This window comes from Dendropsophus ebraccatus, chromosome 1, assembly GCF_027789765.1.
Source record: "Dendropsophus ebraccatus isolate aDenEbr1 chromosome 1, aDenEbr1.pat, whole genome shotgun sequence".
Taxonomy (NCBI): Eukaryota; Metazoa; Chordata; class Amphibia; order Anura; family Hylidae; genus Dendropsophus; species Dendropsophus ebraccatus.
In genome coordinates this window covers 162,729,239-162,741,806 of record NC_091454.1, presented here as the reverse complement: position 1 = coordinate 162,741,806, position 12,568 = coordinate 162,729,239, and the positions used below count along the sequence as shown (strand labels likewise).

Genomic DNA, 12,568 nt, shown 5'->3' with positions numbered 1-12,568 from the left:
TTTGATGTGCACCAGATGAGTGAACAATTCTGGGGTGAAATGAGGCACATGCTGTATAGTTTAACCCCTTAGGGACAGAGTTGGGCGACTTCTTGCTTCAGAGGAGTCCTACTAACAAGCTTTTTTTGCACTTTGTTTAAGGACAGGCAGTCCGCAGTAAAGTGCACAGACCTTTGACCAGCATTTTGCAGCTCTGGTCAGTTGTTGCATATGATCCCAGTAGGCTTTCTTTTACGTTTAGGTATGGTAGGCTGGAAGGTTGTGGAATCCTCTAAACATGAATCCTTATCCTGGTGAATGATGTGGGCATTTAGTTCCAGGTTCTACCAGTATTATATTCCAAGATTTCTCAACAGATAGTTTTGTATAAATGACATAACTAACAGTTTAACATTTGATCTTTTCTCTTGCAGAATGTGGAGGAAAGATGCACTTAAGAGAAGGAGAGTTTGAGAAGGCCCACACAGATTTCTTTGAAGCATTTAAAAATTATGATGAATCTGGGAGCCCAAGGAGAACAACGTGTCTAAAATACCTAGTCCTGGCAAACATGCTCATGAAGTCTGGTATAAACCCATTTGACTCTCAGGAGGTATATCTATTTCTAGATGCTGGGTGTAAACTTGTACAATGTTCCTCTTTCTTGGTTATAATAAATATTTTCTTTCTTCCCTTAGGCTAAACCTTACAAAAATGATCCTGAAATTCTAGCAATGACAAATTTAGTAAGGTAAGCTATTGCTTGCATGTGGTGAAAATGTTCTGCATAGACAGCATTAAAAGGGTTCTCCGGCAGGTAAAAACTTTTGATATAATGCTGCAGTTATACAGAAAATAATAAAGAGGCTATACTTACCTCACAACGCTCCCCCTGGCCTCATCCTGTGGTGTCCTCAGGTTCCCTCATCAATTTCCCCCTACACTTCCAAAGCGGACTCGTCTTGGCAGTGACAGCCTAGTCACTGTCTGTGGCTCTGTCCCATCTCAGTCAGCGATAGGCTGAGTGGGCTGTCACTGCCAAGACAAGTCCATCTCAGAGGTGGCGCTGGGATCCTTCAGTGGAGAATCCAGGGACACCACAGGGCGACACTGGCGGAGTGAGGGTAGGTAAGAATAGCCTCATTATTTTCTATATAACTACAGTGTTTCCATGTCCTAAACTCATGCCAAAAGGTTTGATTGGTTTAGGTCAGGGCGCTTGGCTAAGCCTTTCATTCCCCTGCCTACAGCTCGCTGCCCTTTCCCTGCAGGAGACAGTCTCCATAGACATACAGTCACCTGCAGCAAGACAAAAAAGGGCTCAGCCAAGCCCTATATAGCTAAAGTCCATAGGTGAAGAAATCGACATAGCAAAAATAAACAAAGTTTGAGCTTTTTTTGCTTGTAAAACTGATTTTTTTTTCTGATGCAGAAAAAACTGCCCAAAATGGTGTGCTCATATGCCTACATGTGCATCATTATTAGTATTAGTATTATTATTAATGAAATAGTTTGTTGTCCTTGCGGCTATAGTTTTATATCTTCTTGGCTGTCTATCTGAAAGCTTGGCATTGAGAGTGAAAAACCAATGCCAGTGCTTCTGTAAATGGCTGAGCCATATTTATTTTAGTTAAACCAAAAACTAACTCTTCTCCCCTTTTATCCTCAGTGCCTATCAAAATAATGACATCACTGAGTTTGAGAAAATTCTGAAAACAAATCACAGCAACATCATGGATGACCCCTTTATAAGGGAGCACATTGAAGGTGAACATTACTTATTTGTGGATCTCAGTATTTTGTATAAATAAATGCTCTTTGCAGTGACTATTCTCTTTGCAGTGACTATTCTCATGTGCTGGCTTACGTGACTAATACTTTATTTAGAGGAAAACACAGATATGAGATATGTGTGGGGCACATCAGTGCTAGCCGGAAGGGAGAAATACACCTATTAACGTTCGTCTGTACTAATAGGACAGTTCTGTATACTTGGACTGGAGCCCATTGATCAATCATAGTGTTTGATAAATAAAGGTGTATTCCTGGAAGGATTTTTTTTTTTTTAACTAGAATTGTGGTCAACGTGGTGGAAGACATCCAGCAGTTCTTTATCATTGTCTCAGGCACAACTCCTATTGAGATTATATAAACATATTTACCAGCACTAGAACTGTGATATTTGCAAACATACCCTGAAGGTCCCAGCTGAAATGTTTTGCTGTAGTATACATATATTAGCTTGCATTGGGTGATGAGGATTGATTCAATGTTGTAATATTTGTTGGGAGCGCCAAACCCTTTTAGTTACAGATTGAGGCCATGTTCACACAATGTATGTTTAGCAATTTGCAACAACGGCCGTGATTTATGCTAATCATACGTTATATTAGAATGAATGGAATCCTGGACGTAGTGTATACACACAGTAAACGCCCTGGATAGGATTCCATCCAGCCTCATGAAAAACTGGCATGTCAGTTTTCTGTGACCGCTATTCATTTAATAGCGGTCGCACAGAACATGTCAGTTCACATAATGGAGTGTGCGGCGGTGAATTGGGGTGTTCACCCGCATCCAAATTCACCAGAGATGAAGATCTAGTGATCTTCAATAACACCGGCCATTCTGTGACCCGGCCAGTGTTATACTCCATGTGAACATGGCCTGATAGTGTTGTCACCAGTGCTCTATAGGAGTATAGAGATTTAGCATTGTGACTGCTGTGTCTTGTATTACTAAGAAACAATTGTGTGTTTGATTCAGTTTAGCAAATAATGTGAATTCAGCTGGGTTAAATAGTTAAATTGGATAAAACCTGATTTTACTGTAGTTTCTTTAGTATACAAAAATTCCAGCATTAATCCTGCTGCTCTTAGTATATTAGATTTTAGGGTCATTTTGATTTTTCTTTCTAGCTTATTAAAAAAAAGCCATGGTAAATGGGTATTAATGCTTAGCTTCTATTTCTTTCAGAGCTTTTACGAAACATCAGAACACAAGTGCTTATAAAATTAATTAAGCCTTATACAAGAATACATATTCCTTTTATTTCGAAGGTAAGAACCAATATTGTTTTGCCTTATTGAAATCAACAACCAATTCTGGATTATTCCATAGAGTCAAATAATTTATTTTTTATTTGGTGTATTTAGAATTTATCACGTATTGTTTTATAACTTTTCTTTTCTTGCTGTCTTGCTCCTTTAGAAAAACATTCAGACCCTATATAATCTGTAGGCATCATTGGTCGAAGTGCTTAGTAGCGTGTTTCACCTTCTAAGCAGCTATGATCTCTGGATCGGCTCTATAGATTTATAATGGAGCCTGTCTAGTGCAGCTAGAAGATTGCAGCAAATTAGGAAGTCAAATACATACGAGTTATATAATGGCCAGACCTTATACAATTTTTCATGTACACACACATCCTGAATAGTTACCCAATAGTACAAGTACACTGTGAGACTGGAGAATATCAAGCTGGCGTCTTATAATTGATCTATACTGTACAGTGGCTTCTTTATTCTCAGTGCAGGGCTGCCATAGGCTGTAGCGCATAAAGAATAAAGGCTTTTAATGTAAAAATATAGCCTCTGTTCCTGTCAATTTAGGTAATCAATAGCAGAAATGCACAATTTCTTGTACTCTTTTGTTATATAGTCTGGTGTTTGAATTTACACATTCGCAATGTAATTTCACTTTCATAATTCATATCCTTTTCTCCACAATAGTTTCCTAGTACTTTTAGCTAATTTGGTCACAGTCTTCAAATTATTATAATTTGCTCGAATTTAGAGCACATGACCGTATCTCTCTGTATTCAGAGATTAGCCTCTAAGCACTATGTGGTAATGGTCGTTTTGTTTATTTTTGTTAAACCTTTTGAATTGTACACACAATGTTCATAATCACATGATGGCGAGGATTTCCTGTTGGGCACATGCAGTTTAATATTGGCTGTGCTGCCTTTGATAAGAAAGAGAAACCTTTGGGAAAGCCTACGTGAGGGAATGTTTTATGATGGGTAGGTAGTAAATCCTGTTTGGGGAAGTACTACCTAACTGATCCCCCTATGACAGCTGTGTGTTGTTTTTTTACACTGGTTATAAAAAGGACAAATAAGTTAGACTAGATGTTTGAGATAAAATCCCATTATTTACAAGATATGAAAGCAGATGGACCTAAAAAGCAGCTGAAGTTGTTCATTTTCTGCTATATGTTAGGGGACAGCACTGTGTGCAGTTTGCTAATGCAAAGTTGGGCTGTGTTTACTCATTGTATTTATTTTTTTCAACATTTATTGTGCCATTTTGTGAAACAGAGTTAAAAACTGCAGTAAAACAGCCCTAATTTAGCTGTAATTTTGCCTAAACTGCAACAAAAATGTATAAGAAAAACAGCAATGTATGATTTTGTAGGGGATTTTACTTCACAGCGTGAAATCCACTGCAAATGCGGTACGTGTAAGTGCACCTTTAAATTATACTATTCACTTTATATTGCCGCTAAGAGAGACAGCAGGGTGCATTGACAATGCGGCTATTAGCTATCAGTAGTCTGTGGCTAGCTTTACAGTGATAGAGTTGTCAGACACAGTTTGATTTGGGAAAGGCTGAGAATTGACATATTGACTTGCCGAGGGTACAGTAAAGCTTTTAAAACAAAACTTATAGAGTAAATCAGTGGAGAAGATATAAAAGCTTCTGACCAGGATTTGCAGCATAAGCACCTAGTAGGTATTGTTTATATAGCTCAGTGTTTGATCAGGGTTCTGGTTCTGTTATGGTCATTGAGGCTTGCCATTTATATCTTACCTAGGTTTTTTTTCTTTCTCCAGAAATGGTTGGTAGGTGCGACGAAGCTTTGTGTACACAGTTCTGTGCACCTGAGCATTCAGCGTTTGATTAGTGGTGGCTAAAGACATTGGATACAGTCTTAAGGTTGCCTGGAAAACATTGGGACAGCCATAGGCTTCCAGCTCTCCCTAAGGCTGCATCCCGACCTAAGCATTATTGAATTGTGCTCATCTAGTCAGTACCTGCAGGTTGCAAAGTAGTGGAGATAGCATGCAGCTGACAGGTCCATGGATTGGTAGTCAGGAGGCCAAGTGTCAGCAGGACAGTTTAGTAGAAGTAGTTAGGGTTTAACTTCTAGGATCAAATACCCAAAAGGTACAAATCAAAGAGTAGTCTGTTTACCCAGGGAGGCAGTCACCTTCTTAATAAAGGCCTTTACATGACTTTATTTTTCATATTTAGCCAAAATACTATTTGTTCTTCTATATAATGCTAATGTCTAGTTATTATATACAATGCGTAAGGAAAGCATATAGCATGTTCTGGAACTCCATATATTACCTAGACATCTATCTAGTGCTTGCATTTAACACTTTAGCAGTAACTGAAGATCATACTAAAGATCATAGCTGTGCTTCTTCTATCACTGTGTGCGATCATTGCTTTTTGTCTGTAGATTCTTCTATATGTCTGTTATGCCAGCCATCATTTATAGAGGAATATTGATTTCAGCAATCAGTCTCTGCTAGCTTCTTGGATTTATGCAGGGAAGGATAGCATAAAATACTGGATGAACACAAAAGGAGGGGAAATGTGGACTTGGCCTTAGGCTCTGTTCACATTACCAGCATAGCTTCCATTCAGAAAGAAGCCATAGTAGCCGCGATGGATCCATTTTCATGTGGATCACAAAAAAAATACTAATGAATTCTATTGATTTTTAATGGGTTTTGTCAGCCAGTCCCAGAGGTAAGAGTAAATACCACTGTGAACATACCATACCCTGAAGCGATGAAGCTTGTACATTTTTATTTCTGCATTTATGTGAATTAAGTTTAGTTGTCGGAGTTATTTAATGTAACTAGGAACTTCTAAGGTGGGGATCCACTTATTGCCATGATTTTTGTTCAGATTAGTTATTTTTTAAAATGGTGGAGACATTGTGTGCAAACACAACACAGATTTGCATATAATAAAGTCTGAGAGATGCCTTTATTTATTCAGAAGTGTTCTTGGGTGGTTATTATGCAGATGTGATGCAAGTATATACCATGCATAACTACTTTAATACGCCTGCGTGAGATCCGATCAAAAGTAGTTTAATCTATTGTTCATAACCTCCGGCCATGAAATCAAGGCCACCGTAAGTTTAGATCATTTGACAGAGGCTGTTACACACTTTTCCTTTATCCACAGGAGCTTAACATAGATGTAGCGGACGTTGAGAGTTTGTTGGTGCAGTGCATACTGGATAAGTATGTCATGATTTATACCCTTTTCACAGTTATTTACCACTCACTTTTTGTAACTTAGAAAATGTGGTTTTCCTGTTAGGGCATGTTTACAAAGATATTTAAAGGGGTTGTCCAGAGAAAAGAAAAATTATTTTATATCAAAGTTTTATAGATTTGTAATTTACTTTCATTTAAAAATCTCAAGTCTTCCAGTACTTATCAGCTGCTGTATGCTCTGTGGGAAGTGGTGTATTCTTTCCAGTCAGACACAGTGCTCTCTGCTGCCACCTCTGACAGGACAGGAACTGTGAAGAGCAGTAGCAAATCCCCATAGAAAACCTTACCTGCTCTCCAGATTGGAAAGAATATGCCACTTATTGCTGAACATACAGCAGCTGATAAGTACTGAAAGAGATATTTAAATAGAAATAACTTAAAAATCTGTATAACTTTTTGACACCAGTTAATTTAACTTTTTTTTTTTTCTTCTGGAGTACTGCTTTAAAGGGAAACTATCAGCAGGTTAGAAGCATCTAAGCAGTGACGTCACTCCAGCGCTCATTGCAGAGTGCCAGATGAATATTCATTAGAAGGGATGGGTAGAATTGGTAAGTCCCGCCCCAGGACAACAAACCACCTAATTATCATATTGAACAAACTACAAAGCACATGATAATGGTGCGGAGGATGAAGGTAAGAAACTTCCCTTAAAGTGACTCTGTTCCCCTAATCTGACCTCCCAAACCACTTGTACCTTCGGATAGCTGCTTTTAATCCAAGATCTGTCCTGCGGTCTGTTTGGCAGATGATGCAGTTATTGTCCTAAAAAACAACTTTTGAACTTACAGCCCCGTGCCCTACGAGCGTGGCTTGGAATATCTGTGCCCTAACTGTGCACCACCCCACTGTCCCTCCTCCCCACCCTCTTCATCATTAGGAATGCCACTGGAACATTTTCTCCATGCTGAACATTTGCACAGGTGTCTTATCGATCCAGCCCATGTGCCGGGCTGACAAATAGTAGGCAATCTGCCTGGAGCATTCCTAATGATGAGGAGGAGAGAGCCTAATGCATACACAATCTAGGCCACTCCCATAGGGCACGGGCTGCCAGTTTAAAAGTTTTTTAGGACAATAACTGTATCACCTACCGAACGGACTGCAGGTACAAGCGGTTTGGGGGGGTCAGATTGTGGGTACAGGGTCACTTTAGTCCTGAACGGCCTGTGGGCTACATGGAGATATCAGCAGGATATATGCTTCTAACATGGTGGTAGTTTCCATTTAATGTGTGTGTGTTTTATATTATTTTAGTAAGAAAATCTGTTACATATAGTAATTCTTAATGGCTCCTCATTTTTACTATTTCTCTTGTTCTTTTTCAATTTTAAAGCACTATTCACGGACGGATTGATCAAGTTAACCAACTCCTGGAACTAGACCATCAAAAGCGAGGCGGAGCACGATACACTGCTCTAGACAAATGGACCAATCAATTGAATTCTCTCAACCAGGCTGTAGTCAGCAAGCTTGCTTAACAGAGAACAAGCTTTTACATAATAGCAAAACAAGTACTTAAAGGCAGTCATGTAACCTTTAAAAAGGACTCTGGATCGATAAAGATGAACTACTGTTGGTTGATGTGTGTGCCCTGAAAAAAAAAATCAAACGGAAGTGCTTTCTGGTCAGCTGGTATGTGTTTCGCTGCTGCATTTTTCCCAAGAGAATAAACTAAAACAGCTTTAACCTCCAGAAGATAACCAAAATATCACAGGATCTATGCTGTATTGTCATCTTGCCCTGTAAAGTGTAACATTCTAGTAAAGTTTGCCACAGGCAAATCATGTCCCGAGCCAAGATTTTGTCACGATTTTAAATCTTCACTGACACATAACAGTTGGTTGAGTATAAAGATGTTTTACCTTAAAGAATGAAACGAAACAAAAAAAGAAAATCTATGTAAAATAACCTGCAATAACTTGAAATGCGTATCCTTTCAAAATTTCCTTGTTTAAACTGATCTGCTGGCTGCATTGAGCAAGAAGAAATATATATATATATATATATATATATATATATATATATATATATATATATATATATTTGTGTTTCTTACACAATACATTTGTAGATGACACTTAGGAGGTGGCGCACAGTCACTTTTAGGTTTCAAGCAGCAAAATAAACACCTCAGCTCAGAAAACAATAAAATTGTGTAAGAATTTTTGTTTCTTGCTTAGGAACTCAAGAAATTTACACCCGTTTGGCAATACTTGCAGGAAAATTTGTTTGCAATGTTTTTTTTTTTTGAGGTAGGGTGTTAATAGCACTTTCCATTTAACACAAAATGCAGCTTCATTTCTCTTCAATACAATTGACAAAGTAAACCGTAGAAAAATTGAAGCTGAATAAATGAGAAATATTTATTTCTTACTTGTGTCCAATGTGTATTGTTGTCCTAGCCACAGAAAATCTGTCTGCATATTTACTCTTCAAAGATTTTTTTATTTTATTCTCGCAGGCCATACATTTCGGTAAAATTGTACTGCACTTTGTGGAAACCCATTTGTGGCAAGTAGCGGTCCAGTTCTTAGAGTAAAATGAAAAATCAGGGCTCAAAATAATATCATAGTGTACAGTGTTTTATTTATTTATTTTTTATCGAAAAGCTCCAGTATAACCTGTCTTTTATTCATTTAAGCCTCAGACCATTTTAGGCTTAGTTGTTGAGTGATTGCCTGCATAACTGCATACAGAGATAGCTGTCAATCACTGGACTCCTAATTCCAAAAGTGTAAGATATTACAGTTCAGTACAGTATATTCCCTAAGCTGCAATACCACACCTAAACTGAGTACAAGAATGGTTCTGTTTCTGAAAGAAAGTGTCTATTTTTTTTATAAACCTAGTTAACCCCTTTAAATAGAGTCAGTCTTCTCTATATCATTCCAAACGAAGAAATAGGGACCCCGACACTCACCGATGTGGCTGGTCTTCAAGTTTTATTGAAGCATTAGGATTACCAAGGGAGGGAGGGACAAAAAGTGCGTCCAAGCGACACCCGAATTATGTATGTAACCATGTTTTCTCTGGCTGGTAAGTGACCACATTACATGGAAGTCTCGCCTTAAATAGGCAGACCTACACGGATATCTAGTGACACAATAAAAAATAAAAAATAAAAAAAAGGTGCAGAGATTAAAAACATAAAGGAAGACGTTTCATTTCTATCATTAAGCTGCCATTATGCTCTATTTGCCTCGCAGCTCCTTTTTCCATCCTCACAGAGTTACAGTATTCATGGAATATTAGGTATAGTGGATGAATTGTCTTCCCTATATAATAGAAGCTACAAGGGCAGTAAATCACATACACTACCTATGTAGTTCTGCAAGTGATGAGCTGCTTAAAGGAAACCTGTCACCCCCCATGCCGGGGTGACAGGCTCCTGACCCCCTGTTAGATCACCCTGTACTTACCTCATCGCGCCGGGTCCCGCTTCCTGAGCCGGTCGGGTGACTGAGATTTCAGTGCCCAGTGCACGCGCTCACAGGAGAGTCCGATGCCTATAGAGAATGATGGAGCATCAGACTCCCTATTCATTCTCTATGAGCATCGGACTCTCCTGTGAGAGCGTGTGCCGGGCTTCGGGCGCTGAAATCTCAGTCACCCGACCGGTTCAGGAAACGGGACCCGGTGTGAAGAGGTAGGTTCCCGACCCCCCGTTAGATCCCTCTATACATACCTCTTCACGCCGGGTCCCGTTTCCTGAACCGGTCGGGTGACTGAGATTTCAGCGCCCAAAGCCCCGCATGCGCCCTCACAGGAGAGTCTGATGCTCATAGAGAATGATTAGGGAGTCCGATGCTCCGTCATTCTCTATAGGCATCGGACTCTCCTGTGAGCGCGTGCACTGGGCGCTGAAATCTCAGTCACCCGACCGGTTCAGGAAACGGGCCCCGGCGTGAAGAGGTATGTATAGGGGGATCTAACGGGGGGTCGGGAACCTGTCACCCTGACACGGGGGGTGACAGGTCCTCTTTAACGATCCAGTTTCTACCACCTCAAGTCACTCTGCAACAAACCATTGGGCTTACAATACATGCACTGATGGCACTCTTTATTTCCTGCTATATGCTGACCTAGCCGGGACTTTCCCAGATAATCCCTAATAGGTTTGTTTCCTATATACCTATAATGGCCATTTAAAGGCATTGTCCTGCAAAGTGGGATCGCTCTCCAAAATATAGTTGAGAGAGAAGTATTTTTAAATGAGAAACAAAACAGCTTTTGGTTCTCATGATTAATCATCTTAATTTTAGAGGGACACAGTTAGAGGTTACGATTTACCCGGGATTTTTCTCATGCTTTCTGGAGCATCTTTTTAGGGTAGGCTCTAATCCTGTGGTGGAGCGGAACATAGTTCAAAAGCAGGCAGGCTGATAAGCCCCTTGCCAATCAAAGGAAGTGCTTCACTTCGTTTTAGACGGGTGATTGACTCATATCTATTTGCCATTGATATGTTTCGACCTAAGTATCTGACCAAAATAAATAGCTTCTTTTATGGTTATAGGAGGTGAGCTCCGTAAATCAAACAAAGCATTGCTGGCAGTAGGTTTTCTAAACCCTTTGGTTATGATAGACTGACTATACTGACAAGGAAACAGGAATTCTAATTTAGGCCATCCATAATTACTGTATTTTCTGGTGTATAAGATGTCTTTTTAACCCAGAAAAATCTTCTTGGAAATCAGGGGTCGTCTTATACGCTGGGTATGGTCACCCCATACGTGGGGGAAATAAAAAAAAAATGGCTGCTTCCCCACCGTATGGGGCGACCACTATAAAAAAAATAAACCGTTAACTCACCTCACCTGCCTGTGTCAGGGATTCCCAAAGCTTTCTCGAGCAGCCAAGCCTCTCATTGGAGAAGCTCAGCTGCCGGGATAGTTTCGGGAGAATGACAGAGGATCCGGAAGTTCCTGAAGCCGTTGTCATTCTCCCAAAGCTCTTCCGGCAGCCGAGCTTCTCCAATGAGACGCTTGGCCGCTCGGGAGAGCTTCGGGGATCCCCGGTGCAGGCAGTGAACGTCAAACTGCCTGCATCGGGAACGGGCCAGGAGGCGTGTGGCTGCCGGGAACAGGCCCCAGGTGAGTTAACTGTTTGTTTTTTTTAAAAAAAAATTAGCGGCAGTTAACCCTTGCTTGCCCGTAGCTGGGCTGTGGCCAGGCAGGGGTTAACATTTTCCAGTGTATAAGCCAAACTCCTGAAAATCTTCTTAAATTTCAAAGGTCGCTTTATACGCCAAGTCGACTTATATGCCGGAAAATACGTTCTAGGTCGTCTAGGGGTTATTCTGTGCACATGTTTTGTTAATTTTATTGTGTCACTAGATATCCATGTAGGTACCAGGACTGGATCCAGCTTTTCCCAGCACCCAAGGAGGAGCAGCAGCAATGAGTATAAAGGCAGCAGGCTGATGAGCGGATTGCAGAGATATTGAAGGGATTTGCGTTATTACTGTAAATCTGCTCATCTCTACTCCCTCCATTAGTAGTTCCGCTGCTTCAATAAAGCTTGAAGAACAGCAAGTTTGTTGAGGCCTGGGGTCCTTATTTCTTTCTTTGATTTTCAGATGCTTAGTGCAAAATTTAATAGGTCTGCTATATTCCTGGATGCAGTGAAGTCTCAGCCTGCTGCCCCGCAGTGAATAGTGAGAAAGCAGTGCCTGGCCTGTTTTCTTTTTGCAAGTGAGTTTGGATTTTCTCTCTATATGATGCTTAGAGCTGCAGACCTGCACATGGATAGCACATATGAAGCTTAAAGAAGATGTACCACCAGGTACATCCTCTTTAATCTGACACAGGGATAGAACAGCGCCGTCACAGGGAAAGCCGGTGCCGTGGTGCGTTTTTTCGATTCGCGGCCCGGTTCCCGTGTACGGTGCCGTTCTATCCACGGGTCCCAGGCCGGTGCTCAAGCCTTGTAGGCGGGCCAGTCTGCCCCCAGTGGAGCGGCCCCGCGGGCGGTCCGCCCCTGTATGAAGCGGCTCCGTTAGAATCAATGGAGCCGCGTCATACAGGGGAGGGAATTCCCTCCCACTGGGGGGCGGGCCGGCCCGCCCCGCCTCCAGGGCTTGAGCTCCGGCCCGGGACCCGTGGATAGAACGGCGCCGGCTTGCCAGTGACGGCGCCGTTCTATCCCTGTGTCAGATTGAAGAGGATGTACCTGGTGGTACATACTCTTTAACTGATAGCTGCTGCAAAGTTATGAGGCTATGTTTTCTTTCCAAGCTCAAGTGTCATAAAGACTGCTGATCTTATATTCACCTCCTCCCTT

General features: G+C 40.9%; 1 protein-coding gene across 4 annotated transcripts in view; it reads left to right on the top strand.

Annotated features, from left to right (window-relative positions):
- Window positions 1-8,081, top strand: part of COPS2 (COP9 signalosome subunit 2) — a 38,245-nt gene extending 30,164 nt beyond the window's left edge. For all 4 annotated transcript variants that reach the window (XM_069983235.1, XM_069983216.1, XM_069983206.1 and 1 more), the window contains exons 8-13: window positions 414-592; window positions 678-730; window positions 1,649-1,746; window positions 2,956-3,038; window positions 6,192-6,250; window positions 7,623-8,081. In XM_069983235.1, coding sequence (XP_069839336.1) covers window positions 414-592; window positions 678-730; window positions 1,649-1,746; window positions 2,956-3,038; window positions 6,192-6,250; window positions 7,623-7,767 — 617 coding nt within the window. In that variant the 3' untranslated portion in view covers window positions 7,768-8,081. The remainder of the gene's footprint in view (window positions 1-413; window positions 593-677; window positions 731-1,648; window positions 1,747-2,955; window positions 3,039-6,191; window positions 6,251-7,622) is intronic.
- The last annotated feature ends 4,487 nt before the right edge of the window (window positions 8,082-12,568 follow it).